This window comes from Heptranchias perlo, chromosome 8 (assembly GCF_035084215.1).
Source record: "Heptranchias perlo isolate sHepPer1 chromosome 8, sHepPer1.hap1, whole genome shotgun sequence".
NCBI classification, from domain to species: domain Eukaryota; kingdom Metazoa; phylum Chordata; class Chondrichthyes; order Hexanchiformes; family Hexanchidae; genus Heptranchias; species Heptranchias perlo.
This window is the reverse complement of record NC_090332.1, coordinates 72,711,382-72,737,369: the sequence shown is the minus strand read 5'-3', so window position 1 is coordinate 72,737,369 and position 25,988 is coordinate 72,711,382. Positions and strand designations below refer to the sequence as shown.

The 25,988-nt window shown below is 44.9% G+C and overlaps 1 protein-coding gene across 2 annotated transcripts in view; it reads left to right on the top strand.

Moving 5' to 3' along the window:
- galm (galactose mutarotase) overlaps nucleotides 1-25,988 on the top strand; it is a 30,174-nt gene that overhangs the window by 1,472 nt on the left and 2,714 nt on the right. For both annotated transcript variants that reach the window (XM_067989292.1, XM_067989290.1), the window contains exons 3-6: nucleotides 11,510-11,716; nucleotides 14,514-14,595; nucleotides 22,686-22,827; nucleotides 25,238-25,412. In XM_067989292.1, the coding sequence (XP_067845393.1) occupies nucleotides 11,510-11,716; nucleotides 14,514-14,595; nucleotides 22,686-22,827; nucleotides 25,238-25,412 (606 nt within the window). The remainder of the gene's footprint in view (nucleotides 1-11,509; nucleotides 11,717-14,513; nucleotides 14,596-22,685; nucleotides 22,828-25,237; nucleotides 25,413-25,988) is intronic.

Here is a 25,988-nt window from a genome sequence, read left to right as displayed (position 1 = left end):
AACCTGGTGTTGTAAGAGTCCTTACATTTGTACACCCCAGTCCATCACCGGTATCTCCACATCATAAAATTCTATAAGATCAAAATAATGGCATTTGTACTTTATTTTGTAAGTACTACTCTCTAAAGGCTAAATCTTTTGAAATGGACTGAACAATCGAACAAGTAAACCACATGGTTCTAGTACAGAGATCTGTGCCATGTCCTTAGGACATTAGTATGGGAAACATGTAAACACACTTGATAGGTGTCCATTAGAGCTAAGTTGGCAAACAGAAGGATTTGGACTTGATCATTGACTATTGGTGTCAGCCTTGGCTCAGTGGTAGCACTTTCCTTTCTGAATCAGAAGGTTGTGAGTCAAGCCCCCCCAACAGAGACTTGCGTACATAATCCAGGCTGACACTTCTGAGGGAGTGCTGCACTGTTGGAGACACCATCCTTCGGATGAGATGTTAAACCGAGGTTCTATCTGCCCTCTCAGATGACGTAAAATATTCTGTGACATTTTTTGAAGAAGAGCAGGGAAGTTTCCCTGGTGACCGTACCAACATTTATCCCTCAACCAGCATCACTAAAACAGATGATCTGGTCGTTTGTCACCTCCAGACTCGACTATTCCAATGCTCTCCTCGCCAGCCTCCCGTCCTCCACCCTCTATCTCCATAAACTTCAGCTCATTTCAAAACTCTGTTCTAATCCGTATCAAGTCCCGTTCACCGTCACCCCTGTGCTCGCTGACCTACATTGGCTCCCGGTCCACCAATGCGTCCAATTTAAAATTCTCATCTTGTTCAAATTCTTCCGTAGCCTCAACCCCCTCTATCTCTCCTCCTCCTCCAGTTCCTGTAACTCTGGCTTCTTGTGCTTCCCCCACTCCCTTCGCCCCATCACTGGAGGCTGTACCTTCAGCTGTCTAGGCCCCTAAGCTCTGGAATTTTCTCCTCAAACCTAAAAAAAGGTGGATTGACTGGGCTATGTAGTTGGAGGCGGGAGGTCATGTGATGAAACCTCCAGGAATACATTCAACCAAGAGGTGGCAAACCGAACATAGACACTCAAGATGATATATAGAGAGGAGACACAGAAAAGTCAGACAGAAACAATGGGAAAAATAGAGTCAAAGACCACAAAAAAGGACTCATATTTATCTCCTAATGTGGCCCGATGTCAAATTTGGTTTGATAATCGCTCCTGTGAAGCGCCTTGGGACAGTTTACTACGTTAAAGGTGCTATATAAATGCAAGTTGTTGTTATAGCGCCTTTCATGACCTCCGAACATCCGAAAGAGTTTTACAGCCAATAAAGTACTTTTTTGAAGTGTAGTCACTGTTGTACTGTAGGAAACAGGGCAAATAATTTGCACATAGCAAGACCCCACAAACATGACCAGATAATCTGTTTAGCAATGTTGGTTGAGGGATAAATATCATCCAGGATGCCGGGGAATATTGCCCTGCTCTTCTGCGAAAATTCCATGGGACTTTTATGTCCACCTGAGATGGCAGACGAGACCTCGATTTAATGTCTCATCTGAAAGTTGGCACCTCCGACAGTTTAGCACGCCCTCAGTACTGCACTGGAGTGTCAGCCTGGATTATGTGCTCAAGTCTCTGGAATGAGGCTTGAACACTTGACCATCTGACTCCGAGGCAAGATTGCTACCAACTGAGCCACTGTGGGAAAGGTACGTGCCAGCCAGCGAAAAGGGTATTTTTCATGAGCAGTACTGAATTTCAGTGGCCTAGCTGCGCTCGCTGAAAGCAGTCTTCGACTTCCGTACAGTCCAGAAGCTTCAGCCCCTCATTTCTACACCTGCAGAGAACTCATGACATCAGGACTCTCTCAGACCGTAGTTCGCCAGTGTAACTGGCACTGCCATTGTGCTCTTGGTCTTTGTGGAGGGCACAGACACCAGCGCACCACACGTCGGGTTAATTACAGGCTCGAGTTGAATCGCTAACTTTGCTAACAACGGTAGTCATGATGTGGAGATGCCGGTGATGGACTGGGGTTGACAATTGTAAACAATTTTACAACACCAAGTTATAGTCCAGCAATTTTATTTTAAATTCACAAGCTTTCGGAGATTTTCTCCTTCCTCAGGCAAACATTTGCCTGAGGAAGGAGAAAATCTCCGAAAGCTTGTGAATTTAAAATAAAATTGCTGGACTATAACTTGGTGTTGTAAAATTGTTTACAATTTGCTAACAACAACAACTTGCATTTATATAGCGCCTTTAACATAGTAAAAGATCCCAAGGCATTTCACAGGAGCGATTTTCAAACAAAATTTGACACCAAGCCACATGAGATATTAGGACAGGTGTCCAAAAGCTTGGTCAAAGATGTAGGTTTTAGGCAGCATCTTAAAGGAGGAGAAAGAGGCGGAGAGGTTTAGGGAGGGAATTCCAGAGCTTAGGGCAGCGATTTTAACCAGTGACAGTATACATTGTGCTGTTTAATCACTTCCTCCCACACCTTTCATGCAGTCTTTCTTCAGCAGTAAGCTGTGGAAAGAACTTTGCTCCCCAGGTTTCTCTGTCGCTCCAGTTTCCTGGAAACCCTCTGATCCACATCCCCCTTCTTTTGTTTCCTTGCTATCTCCAGCGATCCCTTAACCCCATTGGTTATATGCTCTCTTTCTCTTTTGATTTGGCTACAAACAAGGCAAACTGGCTCCCTTGAAAGAGATTCTCACGGAAAAAGGGAGGGGGCGTGATAGTATAGCGCGATAGAACCGTTCACGGGGAATTCAGGAAATCTCCTTATTTCCCATACGGCCGGTTCTCTCCGCCCACCTTCTCAACTGTCTCCTTGACAGTTCCCTTTTGAAAGTAAATTGAATACCTGCTAGTTGTTGTTTATGCCTCAAGGCTGGCCCTCCTGGCCTGATTAGCACCTCAAACCAGTTTGAGGATGAAGAACAAACAGGATTTTCAGCAGTCCAGACAAGCTGGCACCTGTCAGCCATCTTATGGTTTTGAGGCACAAGACAAACCCTGCCTTACCTGTGAATTAATAAATAAATGTACACACACAAGCAAACAGTCGTGAGAACTTGCTGCCACATGGAGTGGTTGAAGCAAATAGTATTGATGCATTAAAGGGGAGGCTTGATGCATACGTGAGGGAATAGGGAATAACATACACATGCATGCGCACACACCTTGCATTTATATAGTGCCTTTCACAACCTCAGGGTACCCCAAAGTTCTTTACAGCCAATGAAGTATTTTTGGAATGTGCACTGTTGTAATGTAGGCAACGCGGCAGCCAATTTACGCACAGCAAGGTCCCACAAACAGCAATGTGATATTGATCAGATAATTTTTAGTGATGTTGATTGAGGGATAAATATTGGCCAGGACATCGGGAGAACGCCCCTGCTCTTTTTTGAAGTAGTGCCGTGGGATCATTTGCGTCCATCTCAGTGCATTTGGCTAAAACGGTGTCACCGTAGCCACACCCGTGGCTAGTCAGTGATTTCTATTGGACAGCACTGAGTTAGGAGATCCCAGCTGGGGGAGTGGTACAATTGAACTCAGTCCCCCACTGAGTTAGGGAGAAGAGATAGCCTTCACACTGCCAATCACTATCCGTGAGCCCTGCTAGAAGTGCTTGCATTTAGACATCTGGATTGTTTGATTCTCCCCTATTCAAATGGCTTGTGAAGCACTCAGTGTTTGCTTGCCATGCATGGAACTATAACCCAGCAACAAGTCAACACCTCCAGGAGAGGAGATGATTGTGGGGGGGATAAAAGAAGAGGGGAAATTTAATTAGAATCACACATAGAAGGAGGCCATTCAGCCCATTTGCCAGTGCTATCCAATTAGTCCCACTCCCCTGCTCTTTCCCTTAGCCCTGCAACTTGCATCTATATAACACCTTTAACATAATAATCCATCCCAAAGTGCTTCATAGGCTTCCAGTCCACAGCCTGCCATGATGTGTCTGTGGAGCCATAACGCGATCCACCTGCCCCGATAAGGCGATGGAAGTGTTACCCTGCCCCTCCGATAGATTGCTCCTGAGGCTCAGGGGACAGAGAGGTGCCCTGGTAAAGGTAATCGATCCTAGATGGATTGTTTTCCTGTCAGCCTTGGCTCAGTGGTAGCCCTCTCTAGAAGGTTGTGGGTTCAAGTCCCGCTCCAGAGACTTGAGCACTAAATTTAGGCTGAGGCGCCCAGTGCAGTACTGAAGAAGTGCTGCACAGTCTGAGGTGCCGTCTTTTAAATGAGGTGTTAAACATTGTAAAAGATCCCACTGCATTATTTCGAAGAAGAGCAAGGGAGTTCACCCTGGTGTCCTGGCCAATATTTATCCCTCAATCAACATCACTAAAACAGATTATCTGGTCATTATCTCATTGCTGTTTGTGGGACCTTGCTGTGCGCAAATTGGCTGCTGCGTTTCCTATATTACAACAGTGACTACACTTCAAAAGTACTTCATTGGCTGTAAAGCGCTTTGGGCTGTTCTGAGGCCGTGAAAGGTGCTATACAAATGCAAGTTTTTTCATGCTATCTGCTCTTTGCAATGCAGATCAAACACAAGTATTTTTGAAATGCAATCTGTCAACGTGTGCAAATCTGTATGCAATGGGGCGGAAGGTGCTTTATCTAGATCATCTCAGGTTTCAAGGGAAATGTTGTCCGTGGCTAAAGATACAATCTTTGTCACACATCTCCTGAGCAACTGCTACATTAGCAACATGTATAATTAATTTGTAGCAGTCTCTCCTTCCAATTCGAAGTACCTGAGACACAGAAGTATGGTTGAAGTCTTGTCTTGTCCTCACCTAATTAAAATTGAACAGCACCTGCTTTAAAAAAGAAACCTCTTTTTCAACTGCTGGCTTCACAGAGCTTGCTGTTCAGAAACTACAACCTCCAGGTGTAACTCTCATCTGTTTGTTTTGGCTAGTGCTGCTGTTCCTGATCAAGTCCCACTGGAGATCCACAATTCCCAGAGTTAGTGATTGAAGCAGAGACATAGGAACAGGAGGAGGCTATTCAGCCCCTCGAGCCTGCTTCGCCATAGAATTAGATCATGGCTGATCTGTACCTCAATTCCATTTACCCGCCTTTGCTTCATATCCCTTACCCAATAAAAAAATCTATCGTTCTCACTCTTGAAAGCTCCAATGGACCCCCAGCATCCAGTGCCCATTAGAGGAGAGAATTCCAGGTTTCACCTATCCATTGTGTGAAAAAGTGCTTTTTGATTTCACTCCTAACTGGCCTACCTCTAATTTTGAGATTGTGTCAATATTTAAGAAAAGGTTAGGTGACCGGTTGAAGGAAAGGGAGAGAAAGGGATGTTCGAACAGGGTGAGCACATGGGATTAGGACTCATGTGGAGGGGTAAACACCAACCACAGACTGATTGGACTGAACAAACTGTTTGTATGTTGTAATTCCCATTGCTGTAAAGGACAGAATCTAACTTCACAAAGGCTTAAACTTTAAATGTAGAACCGGCGGCAGCATCTGAGAGTTACGATCGTTTGGGTCTTCAGATATTGAGTCTTCCACATTGCAAAGTGGCATAGATAGCAGCAGGATTACAGCACATCTTCTGTCAATGGTGCTCCTTCAATGTAAAAGTGCATTCTGATCCAGTTTCCATATCTCCGTATTGGTTTTCAAGAAACTGCTCGCACAAGGCAAGATGAGTGAAGGGTTCAGCTAATTTTCCATAAATGTGCATTTCTCTGCTTCACATCTGAACTCAACGTACATCAACCGTGTTTATAAATTTAACCCATCGGTGTGACTCAAAGCCACAGGCATTATGACCTGACGCATATATTTTTTGCTACCCTGTTACTCTTTATGTAGAGTAAATGCTATAAAAGGATTTCCAGAAACAAAGCACCAAAATAAAGGTGTCAATGCTTCTATCTTGCTGCCGACACATAGGAACAGGAGTAGGCCATTCAGCCCCTTCAGCCCTCATGGCTGATCTGTATCCTAACTCCATATCTCTTGATACCCATGGCTAGCAAAAATCTGTTGATCTCAGATTTAAAATTATGAATTAAGCCAGCTTCTACTGCTTTTTGTGGGAGAGTTCAACACTTCTACCACCCTTTGCGTGAAGAAGTGTTTCCTAACTTCTCCCCTGATTGGCCTGGCTCTGGTTTTAAAGTTATGTCCCCTTGTCCTGGACTCCCCTACCAACAGAAAAAGTTTCTCTCTATCTACCCTTTCAATTCCTTTCAAAATTCTAAAAACCTCAAACAAATTGCCCCTTAACCATCTATGTTCCAGGGAATACAAGCCTAGTTTATGTAACATCTTCACATAATCTAACCCTTGGAGCCCTGGTCACATTCTGGTGAATCTGCGCTGCACTCCTTCCAAGGTCAATATATCCTTTCTAAGGTGCGGTGCCCAGAACGGTACACAGTACTCCAGATGTGGTCTAACCAGGGCTTTGTATAACTGTATCAAAACTTCCCCCCTCCCCACCTTTATATTCTAGCCCTGTAGATATAAAGGCTAACATTCCATTAGCCTTTTTGATTTTTTTTTGTACTTCACTACTACATTTTAGTGATCTGTATACATGGGCCCCTAAATCTCTTTGGACCTCCACTGTTCCTAGCTTTTCACCATTTAAAAAAAATACTCAGATCTAACCTTTTTGATCCAAAATGGATGACCTCACACTACCTGCATTGAAATTCATCTACCACAGTTTTGTCCACTCACTTAATCTATCAATGTCTCTTTGTAATTTTATACCCCTGTCTACACTACTTACTTTGCTACCAATCTTTGTGTCATCGGCAATCTTGGATATGTGGCTCTCTATTGCGTTATCTTAGTCGCTAATAAACATAGTGCATAGTTGAGGCCCCAGCACAGATCCTTGTGGGACACCACTAGTCACTTCCTGCCAATTCGAGTACATAACCATTTATCCCTACCCTCTGTCTTCTACCGCCTAACCAATCTCCTGACCAGGTCAATAATTTGCCTTCAATTCCATGAGCTTTAATTTTAGCTAACAGTCTCCTATGTGGAACCTTATCAAATACCTTCTGGAAGTCCATATAAACTACATCCATAGATATTTCCCTGTCTACTACTTTTAGTTACTTCCTCAAAAGATTCAATTGGGTTCGATAGACATGACCTACCCTTTACAAATCCATGTTGGCTCTCTCTTCAACTCAAATTTATCTAAGTGTTCACTCACTGTCCTTAATTATAGATTCCAATAACTCCCCTACAACAGATGTTAGACTAACAGGTCTATCATTTCCTGGTTTCTCTCTCTCATGTTTCTTAAATAATGGAGTTACATTTCCAATTTTCGAATCAAAAGAGCTTTGGAAGATTATAGCTAAAGCATCTTCAATTTCCTCACCTACTTCCTTTAAAACCCTGGGGTGGGAACCATCAGGTCCTGGGGATTTGTCAGTTTTTAGTGCCATTATTTTTCTAATACTATTTTCTTGCTTAAGTTAACTTTAGTGAGTTCCAGTTCTTGATTCATTATTAGTTTCCCTGGAATGTCAGATATGTTATCCTCTTCCTCTACTGTGAAGATTGACACAAATGTAAATTGTATTATTGCCATTTGCCATTTGCATTATTACCTGCATCTGTTTTTAAAGGGCCCACATTACCCTTGACTACCCTTTTTCTGCTAATATAATCGTAAAAACTTTGTGTTAATCTTGATATTACTCTGCATGTGCACCTACAAAACCCCCACTTCCCACACACCCGCTGCACTGCTACTGAAGGTGGATAACAGTATTCTGCAAACGCCTACACAATACTTACCCATATAGTGTTGGGGATTGGGTTGGTAAGGGAGGTGGGGGGGTGAGAATTTACTACGGCCGGTGTGCTCAATCTAGTTTCATTGTGTGCTCGATGATCTTTTGGATGTCACACGGTACTATTTGGCATTAGGAACAGATCTTTGAGCATGATCAGAAAACATCAGAAACTGTGTCGCCAGGGCAAGCTCTGCTGCATTCTTCAGGGGCGTTCTCCCTGGTGTCCTGGCCAATATATATCCCTCAACCAACATCACTAAAACAGATGATCTGGTCATTTATTTCACTGCTGTGTGTGAGACCTTCCTGTGCGCAAAATTAGCTGCCGTGTTTCCTACATTACAACAGTGACTACACTTCAAAAGTACTTCATTGGTTGCAGAGCGCTTTGGGACGTCCTGAGGTTGTGAAAGGCGCTATATAAATGCAAGTCATTCTTTCTTTCTATATCTACATCAACGCAACAGCTGAGTGCTGCATAAATATCTAGAAACAAACCAAAATGGCTGATGCAGGAGAACACAGAAAACGCACAGAGATTAATCTCAGCTAAATTAAAAAGGAGAACAATTTGCAATTTAATTCATTATTGTATCATTAAGGGGCCCTGCAAATACAACTGGAATCTCAAACTAATGAGGCAAAAAGAGCAAGTGAAGCAGTTGAGGCTCTAATTTTACACCACTGTGCTTCTCTTGACCTAGTTTCTCGTGCAGCAAGTTTACTCAGCTGTCGGAAAGTTGGTTAAATTAATCCAGAGACTGAATATAGTTTGAAACTTTTGTTAAACGTTTAGGGAGGGGGTGGGGGATTTTCAACTGAGGCTGCTCGTTTCTCGCCTTAAAAACGGGTGACCGACAGTTGGAAATCTGTTGAGAAGTCATTGTCTTCGGTCCCCGCCACAAACTCCATTCCTGTCTGAGGCTGAACCAGACCGTTCGCAACCTTGGCGTCCTATTTGACCGAGATGAGCTTCCGACCACATATCCGTTCCATCACCGAGACTGCCTACTTTCGTCTCTGTAACATCGCCTGTCTCTGACCCTGCTTCAGCTCATCTGCTGCTGAAACCCTCATCCAGGCCTTTGTTATCTCTAGACTCGACTATTCCTATGGTCTCCTGGCCGTCCTCCCATCTTCCACCCTCCACAAACTTGAGCTCATCCAAAACCCTGCTGCCCCTATCCTAACTCTCGCCAAGTCCCATTCACCCATCAACCCTGTGCTTCCTAACCTCCAGTAGCTCCCAATCCGGGAACGCCTCGATTTTAAAATTCTCATCTTTGTTTTCAAATCTCTCCATGGCCTCGCCCCTCCCTATCTCTGTAACTTCCCCCAGTCCTACAACCCTCCGAGAACTCTGCGTTCCTCCAATTTTGGCCTCTTGCCCATTCCTACCATTCCTGCCCTTTGTCCTACCATTGGTGGCCGTGCCTTCAGCCATCCAGGCCCTGAGCTCTGGAATTCCCACCCTAAACCTTTCCTGCTCTCTACTTCTGTCTCCTTTTTTAAGACCCTCCTTAAAAACCACCTCTTTGACCAAGCTTTGGGTCACCTGGTTGGTTCGGCATCCATTTTTGTCTGATTACGCCTCTGTGAAGCACTTTTGGAATGTTTTTTACTACATTAAAAGTGCTATATAAATGCAAGTTGTTATTATTAATTCCCATTGGCAGGTTGCTGAGCAACAGAACACAGAGCCAACATTTGAAGCTTTTTTTTTACTTTGGTTAACAAATTATGTTCAGACAAGAATCTCCATCATTGAGAGCTGCTCTGTTTGCCTGTGGCTGTTGCTTTTGATTTAGAAACTGTGGCAGCAATTATTCCCAAACATTGCTGTTCCTTCCTCTTTCTCTTCCCCACCGTTGGTGGCCTTGCCTTCAGCTATGGAATTTCCTCCCTTAACCTCTCTACCCCTCCGTCCTCCTTTTAAGACCCTCCTAAAAAGCTACCTCTTTGACCTGTCCTTCTTTGGCTTGGTGTCAATTTTTTGTCTCATTACGCTCCTGTGAAGTGCCTTGGGACGTTTTATTACCTTAAAGCCACGATGTAATTGAAAATTGTTGTTGATTGTGTGCTGAGTTTGCATTGAGCGTTGCCTAGATACAATTCATGCACTGTCTTGCAGGAGATGGCTTAGAGAGGTACAACACCCTGATAAAGACACTTTTTCATAGAACAAGCCATTGCTGGAGTCAAAAGATAGGAACGTTTAAACAAAATATGACCATACCATTTTGCACTTGGATCACAATGTAATTTAAACTGGAATATAACTGGACTTCAGTGTGATTACTCACTGACCGCATTGAATGCTGTTTAATTGTTCGACTGTGTTGTAACAAATGCGGAGATGGATTGTGCTAAGCAATTCTACATCTGGAATGTGTCAGCCATGGCTCAGTGGTAGCATTCGCCTCTGAGTCAGAAGGTTGTGGGTTCAAGTCCCACTCCAGAAACTTGAGCACAAAATCCAGGCTGGCATTCCAGTGCAGTACTGAGGGAGTGCTCATCTTTTAGATGAGACGTTAAACCGAGGCCCCTTCTGCCCTTTTAGGTGGACGTAAAAGATCCCTTGGCATTATTTTGAAGAAGAGCAGTGGAATTCTCCATGGTGTCCTGGCCAATATTTAACCCTCAACCAATATCACTAAGACAGATTATCTGGTCATTATCACATTGCTGTTTGTGGGACCTTGCTGTGCGCAAATTGGCTGTCGGGTTTCCTACATTACAATAATGATTACACTTCGAAAGTACTTCATTGGCTGTAAAGCACCTTGGGATGTTCTGAGGTCGTGAAAGGCGCTGTATAAATGTGTGTCTGTGTCTTTTTTTCCTTTTTTTTTTCTCTCAATTCCTTTTTTTCTTTTTTTTTAGTTTTTCTCAATTTTTTTTCTCCTCATTCTTTTCTCTTTTTTTTCTTTTTTAGTTTTTTTTTCTTTTCTTTCTATATGTGCCCTAATTGTAGTTCTTCCTCACCTCCCCCCTTGTACCCTGATCAGGAATTTTTAAAATAATTGTGTTGTGGTTTTCCAGTTAGGGAAATTGGAAGGGAAAGGGAATATTGAGAAGTTCAACTTTTTAAAGCAAAAAAAAAATCTCCTCCCTCCCCTTTAGAGAAATGTTTAGAGAAATATCTGGGATACTCAGAAGGTTAATACTGTGTTGTGATAGTTGGGTGGGATCAACATTTGTAGGATTAGATTAACTGATCTTTTTTAATAAAGCTTGTATATTGAGTACAGCAGGTTCTACACCTGTGACCCTCCGGATTGGTGCAGTAGACTGGCCCAGTTTTCAGGTGTCTTAAAGTTCACGTTGGAGGAAATGCTACCTGAAATAGCAAAAACATTTGTAAGAAACTAAATACAATGTATTAATCTGCAATACTCTTCCTCCAAAAGGCTGTGGATACTGGTGGTCAATTGGAGTTTTCAAGACTGAGATCGATTGATCTTTTTGAGTTAGGGTATCGAGCTAAGGCAGGTAAATGGGATTGAAGTGCAGATTAGCCATGATCTAATTGAGTGGCGGAGCAGGCTCGAGGGCTGAAACACCTAATCTCGACATTAGATTCATTTCAACTTTTCACAACTATTGTGTCAACTAAATTGATTACTAATTTCAATTGCTGTTTAATTTTTTTTGTTAAGGTGAATGCACTTTTAATGTGTTTTTATTTATTTTTTTTCATTGTAGGTACTTTGGACACCTGAAGTATTACCAAATGGAGTGAGGTTTTCAATGACTAGTGCTGATGGTGAAGAAGGGTATCCTGGGGAGCTGAAAGTCTGGGTGACGTACATTCTGGATGGAGCAGAACTGGCTATTAATTACAAGGCCCAGACCACGAAGACCACTCCAATAAACCTGACCAACCATTCCTATTTTAATCTAGCAGGACATGTAAGATCAGTTGTTTTAAGAAGTTCAAAGCTATAGATAGATCTACCCTCTGTTTAATACTGGAGTGACTGGGATGAAGATAAAGTCAAAGATGCTTTTAATAAGCGAAACCTTTCATCCATAAGCCATTGAGTTTCCCTCACCACATATTGTCGATCTGTTGGATTGACCTGAATCATAGAATCATACAGCACAGAAGGAGGCCATTCTGCCCACCGTGCCTGTGCCGGCTCTTTAAAAGAGCTATCCAATTAGTCCCATTCTCCTGCTCTGTTCCCATAGCCCTGCAGTTTTTTCCCCTTCAAATATTTATCCAACTCCCTTTTGAAAGTTATTATTGAATCTGCTGCCATCAACCTTTCAGGCAGTGCATTCCAGATCATCATAACTCGCTGCATAAAAAAAAAATTGCTTTTCATCTTGCCTCTGGCTCTTTTGCCAATCTGTGTCCTCTGGTTACCAACTCTCCTGCCAGTGGAAACAATTTCTCCTTATTTACTCTATCAAAACACCTCCATTAAATCTCCCCTTAACCTTCTCTGCACTAAGAACATCATCCCAGCTTCTCCAGTCTCTCCACATAACTGATTCCTTCATTACTCACGTGACTTCACCCATATCTAAACTGGAATGTTACTTGGGTAGGATGGGGGTGAATCCCCGGCCCTTCCGTGCACTCCAGCTGTAGCTGCTGTGGGAATACCTTCACCACATGGACTGCAGCGGTTCAAGAAGACTCACCACCATCCTCTCAAGGGCAACTAGGGACGGGCAATAAATGCCAGCCTTGCTAGCGATGCCCATATCCCACAAATTAATTTTTAAAAAAGAGTGCGCTAGAGGGGCCAGTAAATTGGCTGGGGACCTGGATAAGCCACGGCCCGGCCTAACGTCACAGTATCTGAGATGACCTCTTGGGGAGGTGGGGAGCCTCTGCCTGACCCCCTAACGAAGCTATTAGGTGCGGGACTCCCTGTTTGGTAAAAACCGTGTTTCCCCAGCCTACAGAGGGATCTGGCACAGTGCCTGCAGAGGTGAGCCTGGGCGTACCATGCATGCCGCTGGCAGAAGTGAAGCCCATCCTGGGGGTCCAGGCTGGATACGTGGCCTGGACCCCTGAAGAACTGTAATTATCTTTTTTTGAGAAACAAAATATTTATATTTCGTCCCTTTACAAAGAGGATCGTTTGGTTGGGAGGGCCAATTTCCTTTTGGTTCTGTGGAGGGCCCCCCAGCGACATGTCCTCTCTGTCTGCCAACCTTTGTCGGAAAAGTTGCTTGCCACCAAAGATGAAAGAAAGAAAGAACTTGCATTTATATGGAGCCTTGCAAAACCCCAGGAGGTCCCAAAGCACTTTACAGCCAATTAAATACTTTTTGAAGAGTAGGAAATGCGGCAGCCAATTTGCATACAGCAAGGTCCCACAAACAGCAATGTGGTAATGACCAGATAATCTGTTTTTAGTGATGTTGTTTATAGGGTAAGTATTGGCCAGGACACTGGAGAGAACTCCCCTGCTCTTCCAAATAGCATCATGGGATCTTTTATGTCCACCTGAGGGGTTTAACATCTTATCCGAAAGACGGCATCTCTGACATTGCAGCACTCCCTCAGTACTGCACTGGAGTGTTAGCCTGGATTTGCGCTCAAGTCTCTGGAGTGCGGTTTGAACTCACGACCGACTGACTCAGAGGTGAGAGTGCTATCGCTGAGCCACGGCTGACATCTAAGATGGTAATTTTTTTGCAGCTGATTGCATGAAACAATGACCGTACATTTTTTTTAAAGCCCATCATTCACTGTCCGGTGGAGAGGCTGATAGATCATTAATCAGCTGACAATGTAATCAGTGTTCGAGGACATTTCACAAAGTCTCTGAAGTTTGATGAACAGAGCAGAGTTTAATATATCTGTTGCAGAAACATGAGCTTTTTAAAAAATTGTTTTCCCCCCCCCCCCCCATGTGGGTATTTTTCTGATTGAGTTTCCTGCTCTTCTTCATGTAATTGTTAGCTCTCTTCTTTGCCTGATCTGACATCCCCCTTTCAGCAGCTGCAAGGCCTGCTCCCAAGCTGTTGCCAGTGCTCTCCAAAACTGGGCCAAGGAGATGGCCAGGGACCACATGGGCCTGACTCTCTCTTCTGATTATTCCCTTCCCCCTGCTGGGAAATGCAACAACATCCAATCGGTACCTCCCAAGTTTGATCCCATCAGATCGGGAACTAAAGCCTTGAACTGTGTCCACTCAGTGGCATTGAGCCCAGAAATGTGTTTTACTTATTCTTGTTTTGGATTTTTATTCCAGGTAACTTGTAAATAATCTAATCCTGATCCAGTAACAACAACAACTTGCATTTATGTAGTGCCTTTAACATAGTAAAATGTCCCAAGACACTTCACAGAAACATAATCAGACAAAATTGATACCGAGCCACACGGAGACATTAGGACAGGTGACCAAAAGCTTGGTCAAAGATGTAGGCTTTAAGGAGCATCTTAAAGGAGGAGAGAGGCTGAGAGGTTTAGGGAGGGAATTCCAGCGCTTCGGGTCTAGACGGCTGAAGGCACGGCCGCCAATGATGGGGCAAAGGAAGTCAGGCATGCACAAGAGGCCGGAAATGGAGGAAAGCAGAGTTCTTTGAGGGCTGGATGAGGATAGGGAGGGGCGAGGATAGGGAGGGGCGAGGCCACGGAGAGGGTTGAACACCAGGATGAGATATAATGCTGCCAATGTTGAGGGAGTAGTTCTAATATTTGCATTTTAACTCTTCTGCCTCCTTTCCTCTTCCCTTTTAGGGAACCCCTAACATCTATGATCATGAGGTTTCTATAGAAGCAAAGAGGTATCTGCCAGTAGATAAGACATCAATTCCAACTGGTAAGAATATACACCTTATTTTGTTTATCTTTCAGTCCCTATGCGGGGTATTATCAAAGGGCAGAAAAGTGGAGATACTGAAAATGTATTGATTGAGTGAAACTGGAGAGATGTAACCGCCCAAACTCTACGTAGTTTAACTGTATCTTTTGCTTACTAAGCACGTATTTGTTCAGCAAATATTCCACCCATTATTTCTCCATTTTGTTGCCTCTGGACCGTGTAGATTTATCAGAATGATATCGGGGATGGGAAATTATTGTTATGTGATGAGCCTTGAGATACTGAGACTATTAACACTAGAGCAGAGAAGGTTAAGAGGAGATTTAATAGAGGATTTTTAAAATTCTGAACAATTTTGATGGGACGCATAGCGAAAGACTATTTGCTCTGGTTGGGATTCAGTGATGAGGGGTCATCAATTTAGAATGATCACCCAAGGAGTGAGGAGAGAGAAGTTAGGATTGATTTCTTTATGTGAAAGGTTGTTGGAGCATGGAACACTTTAGCACAGAGGGTAGTTGAGGCTGTGACCATTGCATCTTTTAAGGGAAAAGCAGAGGAAGATACAGGGCTATGGGGATAGCACGGGGTAGAGGAAGTAGTTTTGGATTGCTGCAGCAAAGAGCCAGCACAGACATGATGGGCCGAATGGCCTCCTTCTATGCTGTAAATTTCTATAGTTCTAATGCACTGTAACATGTATACATAACACCAGCTATCATGTACTCCTTCCCAAACGGAACCATGTGGTAATCCATATCAGAAATGTACTGTAATATGCACATAGCTTGGCACACATGACACTCAGTAATGGTCCATTTTCAAGTAAAATAAAGTTTTAAGAAAATGTCAGAGTACAATAAGGGAACGTTGTATGGGAAAGTGTTCCTTTTAATCTTATGTCCAGAGAAAATTGTTTTAGTGAAGCGTATATCTTTTAACGATGAAGGAATGGCAGCGATATATGTCCAAATCGGGATGACGTGTGACTTGGAGGCAATGGCGTTCTTTCGCACCTGCTGCCCTTGTTCTTCTAGGTGGTAGAGGTCATGGGTTTGAGAGGTGCTGTTGAAGAAGCCATGGTGAGCTGCTGCAGTGCATCCTGTGGATAGTACTATGTTTTAGCATGTGTTGTTACATACAGTCACTACCTCTTAGAATCATAGACTGGTTACAGCACAGACGAAGGCCATTTGGCCCATTGAGCCTGTGCCGACTCTTTGTAAGAGCAACTCAGTTAGTCCCATTCCCCCGCTCTTTCCCTATAGCCCTGCAAATTTTTTCCCTTCAAGTATTTATCCAGTTCCTTTTTGAAAGCCATGATTGAATCTGCTTCCATCACCCTTTCAGGCAGCATGTTCCAGATCATAACTACTCACTGCGTTTAAAAAAAAGTTTTTCCTCATGTCTCCCTCTAAACAACTTTCCAATAAAACTCCTTTTAACTGAAATAGCTCTTGTAAATTCACCTCATCACCATTGCCAATTGATCTAAAAACTTGGCATAATTCAGTGAATTGCTTTTTAACACCCTTGCTTTTAAGTAGAGTGACTCGTAGAACCATGGTACTGGATTGTTAAAAACTAAACTATGAGCATGCGGTGGTCAATGAGTCACTCTGGGGGGTGAGGTGGTGTGGAAATTGCAGATGTTGCAATATTGGAGTGTTTCCAGTATGTCATGTGACATTTGGAGCCAAGGCATACAATAGTGCGAAGTGAAATGTGGTTGAGAATGGGTTCGGGCTTCGATGTATTACTTCCTTTCGTTAATGGCTAGATATTCACGGTCCAGAACAGCACGTGAAAAAATTTGTTGCATGGGCAAAGTAGCAGAGGACATCCAGCACCCAGGGGATTGTACCTTGCCGAGGGGAGTCAAGAACTTTAAGGGAGGATAGGCAAAAGTTAACAAAAAAATTAATAATGTTCAAAATGAAGGAAAGAATTACCTTCTATTCAAAGCATTCCAGCAGTGAAGAAAAGGACTTGCATTTATATAGTGCCTTTCATGACCTCGGGATGTCCCAATCTTTACAGCCAATTAAGTACTTTTGAAGTGTACTCGCTGCTGTAATGTAGGAAATGTGGCAGCCAGTTTGCCTGCAGCAAGATCCCACAGTTGTGATAATGACCAGTTCATCTGTTTAATGATGTTGATTAGGGGATACGTGTTGGCCAGGACATCGGGGATAACTTCCCATGCTCTTAGAGTCATAGAGTTATACAGCACGGATAGAGGCCCTTCGGCCCATCGTGTCCGCACCGGCCATCAAGCCCTGTCTACTCTAATCCCATATTCCAGCATTTGGTCCGTAGCCTTGTATGCTATGGCATTTCAAGTGCTCATCCAAATGCTTCTTGAATGTTGTGAGGGTTCCTGCCTCCACAACCCTTTCAGGCAGTGAGTTCCAGACTCCAACCACCCTCTGGGTGAAAAAGTTCTTTCTCAAATCCCCTCTAAACCTCCCGCCTTTTACCTTGAATCTATGTCCCCTTGTTATAGAACCCTCAACGAAGGGAAAAAGCTCCTTAGGATCCATCCTATCTGTGCCCCTCATAATTTTGTACACCTCAATCATGTCCCCCCTCAGCCTCCTCTGCTCCAAGGAAAACAAACCCAATCTTCCCAGTCTCTCTTCATAGCTGAAGCGCTCCAGCCCTGGTAACATCCTGGTGAATCTCCTCTGCACCCTCTCCAAAGCGGTCACATCCTTCCTGTAGTGTGGCGACCAGAACTGCACACAGTACTCCAGCTGTGGCCTAACCAGTGTTTTATACAGCTCCATCATAACCTCCTTGCTCTTATATTCTATGCCTCGGCTAATAAAGGCAAGTATCCCATATGCCTTCTTTACCACCTTATCTACCTGTTCCGCCGCCTTCAGGGATCTGTGAACTTGCACACCAAGATCCCTCTGTCTTGCCTAGGGTCCTCCCATTCATTGTGTATTCCCTTGCCTTGTTAGTCCCTCCAAAGTGCATCACCTCGCACTTTTCCGGGTTAAATTCCATTTGCCACTGTTCCGCCCATCTGACCAACCCATCTATATCGTCCTGCAGACTGAGGCTATCCTCCTCGCTATTTACCACCCTACCAATTTTTGTATCATCAGCGAACTTACTGATCATACCTTTTACATTCATATCCAAGTCATTAATGTAGACCACAAACAGCAAGGGACCCAGCACCGATCCCTGTGGTACCCCACTGGCCACAGGCTTCCAGTCACAAAAACAACCTTCGACCATCACCCTCTGCCTTCTGCCACTAAGCCAGTTTTGTATCCAAAGTGCCAAGGCACCCTGGATTCCATGGGCTCGTACCTTCTTGAATTCCAGAGGTGAGGTGAGAGTGACTGCCCTTGACATCAAGGCAGCATTTGACCGAGTGTGGCACCAAGGAGCCCTAGTAAAATTGAAGTCAATGGGAATCAGGGGGAAAACTCTCCAGTGGCTGGAGTCATACCTAGCACAAAGGAAGATGGTAGTGGTTGTTGGAGGCCAAGCATCTCAGCCCCAGGGCATTGCTGCAGGAGTTCCTCAGGGCAGTGTCCTAGGCCCAACCATCTTCAGCTGCTTCATCAATGACCTTCCCTCCATCATAAGGTCGGAAATGGGGATGTTCGCTGATGACTGCACAGTGTTCAGTTCCATTCGCAACCCCTCAGATAATGAAGCAGTCCGAGCCCGCATGCAGCAAGACCTGGACAACATCCAGGCTTGGGCTGATAAGTGGCAAGTAACATTCGCGCCAGATAAGTGCCAGGCAATGACAATCCCCAACAAGAGAGAGTCTAACCACCTCCCCTTGACATTCAACGGCATTACCATCGCCGAATCCCCCACCATCAACATCCTGGGAGTCACCATTGACCAGAAACTTAACTGGACCAGCCATATAAATACTGTGGCTACGAGAGCAGGTCAGAGGCTGGGTATTCTGCGGCGAGTGACTCACCTCCTGACTCCCCAAAGCCTTTCCACCATCTACAAGGCACAAGTCAGGAGTGTGATGGAATACTCTCCACTTGCCTGGATGAGTGCAGCTCCAACAACACTCAAGAAGCTCGACACCATCCAAGATAAAGCAGCCCGCTTGATTGTCACCCCATCCACCACCCTAAACATTCACTCCCTTCACCACCGGCGCACTGTGGCTGCAGTGTGCACCATCCACAGGATGCACTGCAGCAACTCGCCAAGGCTTCTTCGACAGCACCTCCCAAACCCGCGACCTCTACCACCTAGAAGGACAAGGGCAGCAGGCGCATGGGAACAACACCACCTGCACGTTCCCCTCCAAGTCACACACCATCCCGACTTGGAAATATATCGCCGTTCCTTCATTGTCGCTGGGTCAAAATCCTGGAACTCCCTTCCTAACAGCACTGTGGGAGAACCGTCACCACACGGACTGCAGCGGTTCAAGAAGGCGGCTCACCACCACCTTCTCGAGGGCAATTAGGGATGGGCAATAAATGCCGGCCTTGCCAGCGACGCCCACATCCTGTGAACGAATAAAAAAAAAGAAAAGTCTCCTGTGGGGGACTTTATCGAAGGCCTTACTGAAATCCATGTATACCACATCCACTGCGTTACCCTCATCCACGCGCCTAGTCACCCCCTCAAAAAATTCAATCAAATTAGTCAGACATGATCTTCCCTTGACAAAGCCATGTTGACTATCCCTGATTAATCCTTGCTTCTCCAAGTGGAGACTAATTTTGTCCTTCAGAATTTTTTCCAATAATTTTCCTACCACTGATGTTAGGCTCACTGGCCTGTAGTTCCCCGGTTTTTCCCTACTCCCCTTCTTGAATAATGGTACTACATTAGCGGTTCTCCAGTCCTCTGGCACATCCCCTGTGGCCAGAGAGGTTCTGAATATATGTGTTAGAGCCCCCGCAATCTCCTCCTTTGCCTCACACAGTAGCCTGGGATACATTTCGTCCGGGCCTGGGGATTTATCCATTTTTAGGCCTGCTAAAACAGCCAATACCTCCTCCCACTCGATGTTAATATGTTCGAGTATATCACAGTCCCCCTGCCGTATTTCTATGTCTACATCGTCCTTCTCCATAGTGAAAACAGATGCAAAAAATTCATTTAGAACCCCTCCTACATCTGCCGGCTCCACACACAGATTGCCATTTTTGTCCCTAATGGGCCCTATTTTTTCCCTAGTCATCCTCTTACCCTTAAAATACTTATAAAACATCTTAGGATTTTCCTTTATTTTGCTCGCCAGTGTTATTTCATGGCCCCTCCTTGATCTCCTAATTTCTTTTTTAAGTATCCCCCTGCACTTTTTGTACTCCTCTAGGGCTTCCTCCGTCTTTAGCCTTTTGTATCTGCCAAAAGCCCTCCTTTTTTTCCTAATCCATTCTCGTATATCCCCTGACATCCAAGGTTCCCTGGAGTTCTTGGAACCACCCTTGACCTTTACGGGAACATGTTGCCATTGTATGGTCTCAATCTCCCTTCTGAAAGACTCCCATTGCTCCGATGCGGATTTTCCTACGAGCAGCTGATCCCAGTCCATTTTGGCCAGATCCTGCCTTATCCTATTAAAATCGGCCTTCCCCCAATTTAGAACCTTTATTTCCGGCCCCTCCCTATCCTTTTCCATGACCACCTTAAATCTCACCGAATTATGGTCACTGTCACCAAAGTGCTCACCTACTAGCACTTCTTCCACTTGGCCGGCCACATTCCCTAGAATTAGGTCCAGTACCGCCCCCTCTCTTGTAGGACTTTCTACATGCTGGCTCAAAAAGCTCTCCTGGATGCACGTTAAGAATTTTGTACCCTCTAAGCCTTTTACACTCTGAGTATCCCAGTTAATATTGGGGAAGTTGAATTCCCCCACTATTATTACCCTATTATTTGCACAATTTTCTGAGATTTGCCTACATATCTGTTCCTCTATCTCCCCCTGACTGTTTGGGGGCCTATAGTACACTCCCATCAAAGTGCTTGCCCCCTTTTTGTTTTTAAGCTCCACCCATATGGCCTCATTAGAGGAACCTGCTAATATATCATCCCTCCTTATGGCAGTAATTGATTCTTTAATTAATATTGCGACCCCCCCTCCTCTTATACCTCCCCCTCTGTCTCGCCTGAAGATTCTGTACCCCGGAATATTGAGCTGCCAGTCTTGCCCCTCCCTCAACCATGTCTCTGTGACCGCAACAATATCATACTCCCATGTGTTTATCAACACCTTCAGTTCATCCACCTTATTCGCAAGACTCCTTGCATTAAAATAGATGCCATCCAGCCTTGCCCTCACATATTTGCCCTGTCTTCCAAGCTGACTTGTTTTTTTCTCTATATTTGGCTGCACATCACCCCCTATTGTAGCTCCACTCTGTATCCCATCCCCCTGCCAAGTTAGTTTAAACCCCCCCCAATAGTGCTAGCAAACCTCCCCGCAAGGATATTTGTCCCGCTCTGGTTCAGGTGCAACCCGTCCGACTTGTACAAGTCCCACCTTCCCCAGAAGCAGGCCCAGTGATCCAGGAAACTGAAACCCTCCCTCCTGCACCAACTCTTTAGCCACGCATTCATCTGTTCTATCCTCCTATTTCTATACTCACCAGCCCGTGGCACTGGGAGTAATCCAGAGATTACAACCTTTGAGGTCCTGCTCTTTAATCTGCTACCTAGCTCCCTAAATTCTTGATGCAGGACCTCATCTCCCTTCCTACCTATGTCGTTGGTCCCAATGTGGACCACGACCTCTGCCTGCTCACCCTCCCCCTTGAGAATGCCCTGTAGCCGCTCAGTGACATCCATGACCCTGGCACCAGGGAGGCAACAAACCATCCTGGAGTCACGTTTACGGCCACAGAAACGCCTGTCTGTTCCCCTTACGATAGAATCCCCTACCACTATAGCTCTTCCACTCTTTTTCCTCCCAGCCTGTGCAGCAGAGCTACCCCTGGTGCCAGGAAGTTGGCTGCTGCTGCCTTCCCCTGATAAGTCAACCCCCTCAACAATATCCAAAGCGGTATATTTGTTTGAGAGGGGGACGGCCACAGGGGACCCCTGCACTGCCTGCCTGCTCCTCTTACTCTGCCTGGTGGTCACCCAATTACTTCCTGCCTGTACAACCTTTACCTGCGGTGTGACCATCTCACTAAACGTGCTATCCACGACGTTCTCAGCATCGCGAATGCTCCTTAATGAATCCATCCGCAGCTCCAGTGCCGCAATGCGGTTTGTCAGTAGCTGCAGCTGGATACATTTCCCGCACACATGGTCGTCAGGGACACCGGAAGGGTCCCTGATTTCCCAAATAGAGCAGGAAGAGCATAACACGGGGCTGGGCTGTCCTGACATGACTTACCCTTTAACTAATTAATTCAAATTAAATGAATCCCACCAATTTCACTTCAATTAAAAGGTATACTCAAGGGCCCTTGCTGAACAGCAGTCCCCCACTACACAACAGAGACCCGAGAATCCACAAACTCTAACCTTAGACAAATTCAGCAGGAAAATACTCACCAGCCAATCACTTACCTCTTCCTTGGTGACGTCCCACTTGGATTACTTTTTGCTTCTTATTTATCTTGGGTCCAGGAGTTAAGTCCCTGTGATGTCGCACAGTAGTTGTCTCTTGGTGCAGGTCTGCTGCTGCTTTTATTCCACAATCTCAGTCTTCTACTCTCAGGAAAAGTTTGGAAAAGCAAGGCAAAGCAGCACCTCCTTCCCCCACTTCACCAAACTCCCACACTTACCGAACCCTCAGCACACTGTGTATATCCGCACACCGAAATAGTGCCACGAGATCTCTTACATCCACCTGAGATGGCAGATGGGGCCTCGGTATAACGTCTCATCTGAAAGATAGCGCCTCCAACGATGCGGCACTCCCTCAGTACTGCACTGGAGTGCCAGTCTCTAGAGTGGGACATGAACCCAAAACCTTCTGACTCAGAGGCAAGAGCGCGACCACTGAGCCAAGACTGACACCTGACCATTATGAAGAGTATTAAAATTGTTGTTCCTTATTCACGGAAGATAAGCAGATTGTATATGTGATACAATGCTTTTATACATATTTCTGGTTTATAAAGGGGAAATTGCCTCAGTGGAGAACACGTGTTTTGATTTGAGGAACCCAGTAGTGCTTGGAAACCACATCGAGAATAAGTTAGCCGGAGGCTTTGATCACAACTTCTGTTTAAGCTTTTCAAAGCAACGATCTCCTTGTGCAAGGTAACCATCCTGGAAAAAGGGATTGCAGTTGTCTTGAATCTAGGAGGTACGGACTAAATTATTGTCAGATTGCTTTTACACAACCCATTTTCACAACCGTTGTGCACTTTTTGTCCTATTACCAACACCTGTGATTTTGTTAATGACTTTTTTTGAATTTGCAGTTTTTTTTTAAATGTGTGCAATTCACAGACTGAAGGGAGAGACAAAAAAAGTCTTGCACTAATCGCAATAGTTTACACACATTGTAACAGCAGCGCAGAATCAATAAATCATTAACAAAACCCCGGTTATTGAAATTGCTGCACTTACGTCAATCTTCTCACACGGCAAGGTATGTTCCATGTTTTTTCAAACTTGACTGTTGGGATTCATTTGCAACAGTAATGAAAAAGAAAGAAAGGCGTGCATTTATAAAGCGCCTTTCATGACCTCAGAACGTCCCATAGCGCTTTACAGCCAATGAAGTACTTTTGAAGTGTAGTCACTATTGGAAATGCGGCAGCCAATTTGCACACAGCAGGGTCCCACAAACAGCAACTTGACAGTGACCAGATAATCTGTTTGTGATGTTGGCCAGAACACCAGGGAGAACTCTCCTGCTCTTCTTTGAAATAGTGCCGTGAGGTCTTTTACGTTAGCTCTGAACCTGCATCTTTTTCTAATTTCTCTCCTATTTCCTCTCATGCTTTCTCTGAGCTCATCTTATTTGTGCGACCCACCGCCTGCTCCCTCAACTCCATTCCTACTAAACTGCTGACCACCCACCTTCCCTTCCTAGCTCCTGCACTATCTGATATTGTTAAATGTTCCCTCTGCCCAGGTACTGTCCCCCTCCCTTTCAAATCTGCCATCATCGCACCCCTCTTAAAAAAAAAAAGGCCCACCCTTGACTGCCTCATCTCCAACCATCCCTTTCCTCTCAAGTTCTTGAACGTGTTGTCGCTTCCCAAATCAGTGCACATCTTTCGCACAAGTCCATGTTTGAACCTCTCGATTAGGTTTCCATCCATGCCAGAGCACTGAAACGCTGTTTGTCCAACATCCAGTATTGGATGAGCCAAAATTTCCTCCAATTAAACATTGGAAAGACCGATTGTCTTTGGCCCCCGCCACAAATTCCATTCCCTAGTCACCGATTCCATCCCCCTCCCTGTCCACCGTCTCGGGCTGTTCGTAATCTCTGGGTCCTATCTGACCCTGATCTGAGCTTCTGACCTTGCATCCTCTCCATCACCAAGGCTGCCTACTTCCACCTCCGTAATATCTTCTGTCTCCGCTACTAGGTTAGCTCATCTACTGCTTTTGTCACCTCCAGACTCGACTACTCCAAAGCTCTCATGACCAGCCTCCCATCTTCCACCCTCTGTAAACTAAAGCTCATCCAAAACTCTGCTGCCTGTATCCTAACTCGCACCAAGTACTGTTCACCTATCACCCCTGTTCTCGCTGACCTGCATTGGCTTCTGGACACTAACGCCTCCATTTTTATAATTCTCATCTTCCTGTTCAAATCCCCTCCTGGCCTCATTGCTCCCTATCTCTGTAACCTCCTCTGTTCCTACAACCCTCTGAGGAATCGGCGTTCCTCCAATGCTGGTCTCTTGTCTATCCCCCACTTCCTTCACCCCACCATTGGTGGCCGTGCGTTCAACCATCTAGGCCCTAAGCTCTGGAATTCCCTCCCTAAACCTCTGTGTAACGTCTCATCCGAAAGATGACACCCCTCCACCTCGCCTTCTTTAAGACCCACCTTAAAACCTGCCTCTTTGACCAAGCTTTTGTTCACCTGTCCTAATATCTCTTTTGGCTCGGGGTCAAATTTTGTCTGGTTTACACTCCTTTGAAATGCCTTGGGACATTTTACATTAAAGGCACTATATAAATGCAAGTTGCCCACCTGACAGGGCAGACAGGGCCTTGGTTTAATGTCTGATCTGAAAGATGGCACCTCTGACAGTGCAGCACTCCCTCAGTATTGCACTGGAGTGTCAGCCTAGATTTTGTACTCAAATCTCTGGAGGGGGACTTGAACCCAATGTATTAGTGAAACAAGATGAACCAACCCAATAAGCTGTCTAATAGAATTATAAAAGCAGGGCAGTGTGGTGGATTCATAGTCATACAGCACGGATAGAGGCCCTTCGGCCCATCGTGTCCGCGCCGGCCATCGATGTGGTATGCAACTGAATGGCACAATGCAGGTTCAATTACCATGCTGGTGAATTGCCAAATTCACCATGGGAGATACTCAGCAGAGAACAGGTACCATCCAGGTCTCAGTTGCTGATAGCTAGGTTAGAGCAACCAGGTAGCAAGAAACTCACTTGGCCCTTTGAGCCATGAATGGGATGTAGACTAGGGAGAATGTTTGGGGAATTGCTAGCAAATGTATTGTTTTTGTTTACAGGGTTTACCATCGCCCAAGTGGCAGGCTACTGCAGGTCGAGACTACACAGCCAGGAGTTCAGTTCTACACTGCCAATTTACTTGATGGGAGCCTGAAGGGCAAAGGAGGGGCCGTATACCCCAAGCATTCAGCTTTTTGTCTGGAAACCCAGAATTGGCCTGATGCTGTCAACAAGGTTAGTTTTTGGGGGGAGGGAAAGGTATATTTTGTGTGTATTAATTTTGATGTATTCTGCTTGAACGAAGTTTCTAGTAACGTGCCCTAGGTTGCCATCTGGATCATGAAACCACTTAATTGCCCTAAACCATTTAAATAACTTGCAAAAAACTGTCACCACAATACTTCTGTGCAACTCCGCACCTTTACTGCTACTAAAGTGAAGAAAAGAAAACACATGATTTTGTAAATTAGGACTAGTTGCAAATTGTTGCACAACAACTTGCATTTATTTGGTGCCTTTCAATGTGGTAAAACGTCCCAAGGCACTTCACAGGAGCATTATCAGACAAAATTGACACCAAGCCACATAGGGATATTAGGACAGGTGACAAAGCTTGGTCAAAGAAGTTAGTTTTGAGAAGCAACTTAAAGGAGGAGAGGCAGGGAATTCTAGAGCTTAGGCAGTTTAAGGTATGGCCACCAATGGTGGGGAGAGGGAAATTGGGGATGTGCAAGAGGCCAGAATTGGAGTAACGCAGAGATCTCTGTTGTAGGGAGGGATGGAGGGATTTAGACACCTGGATAAGAATTT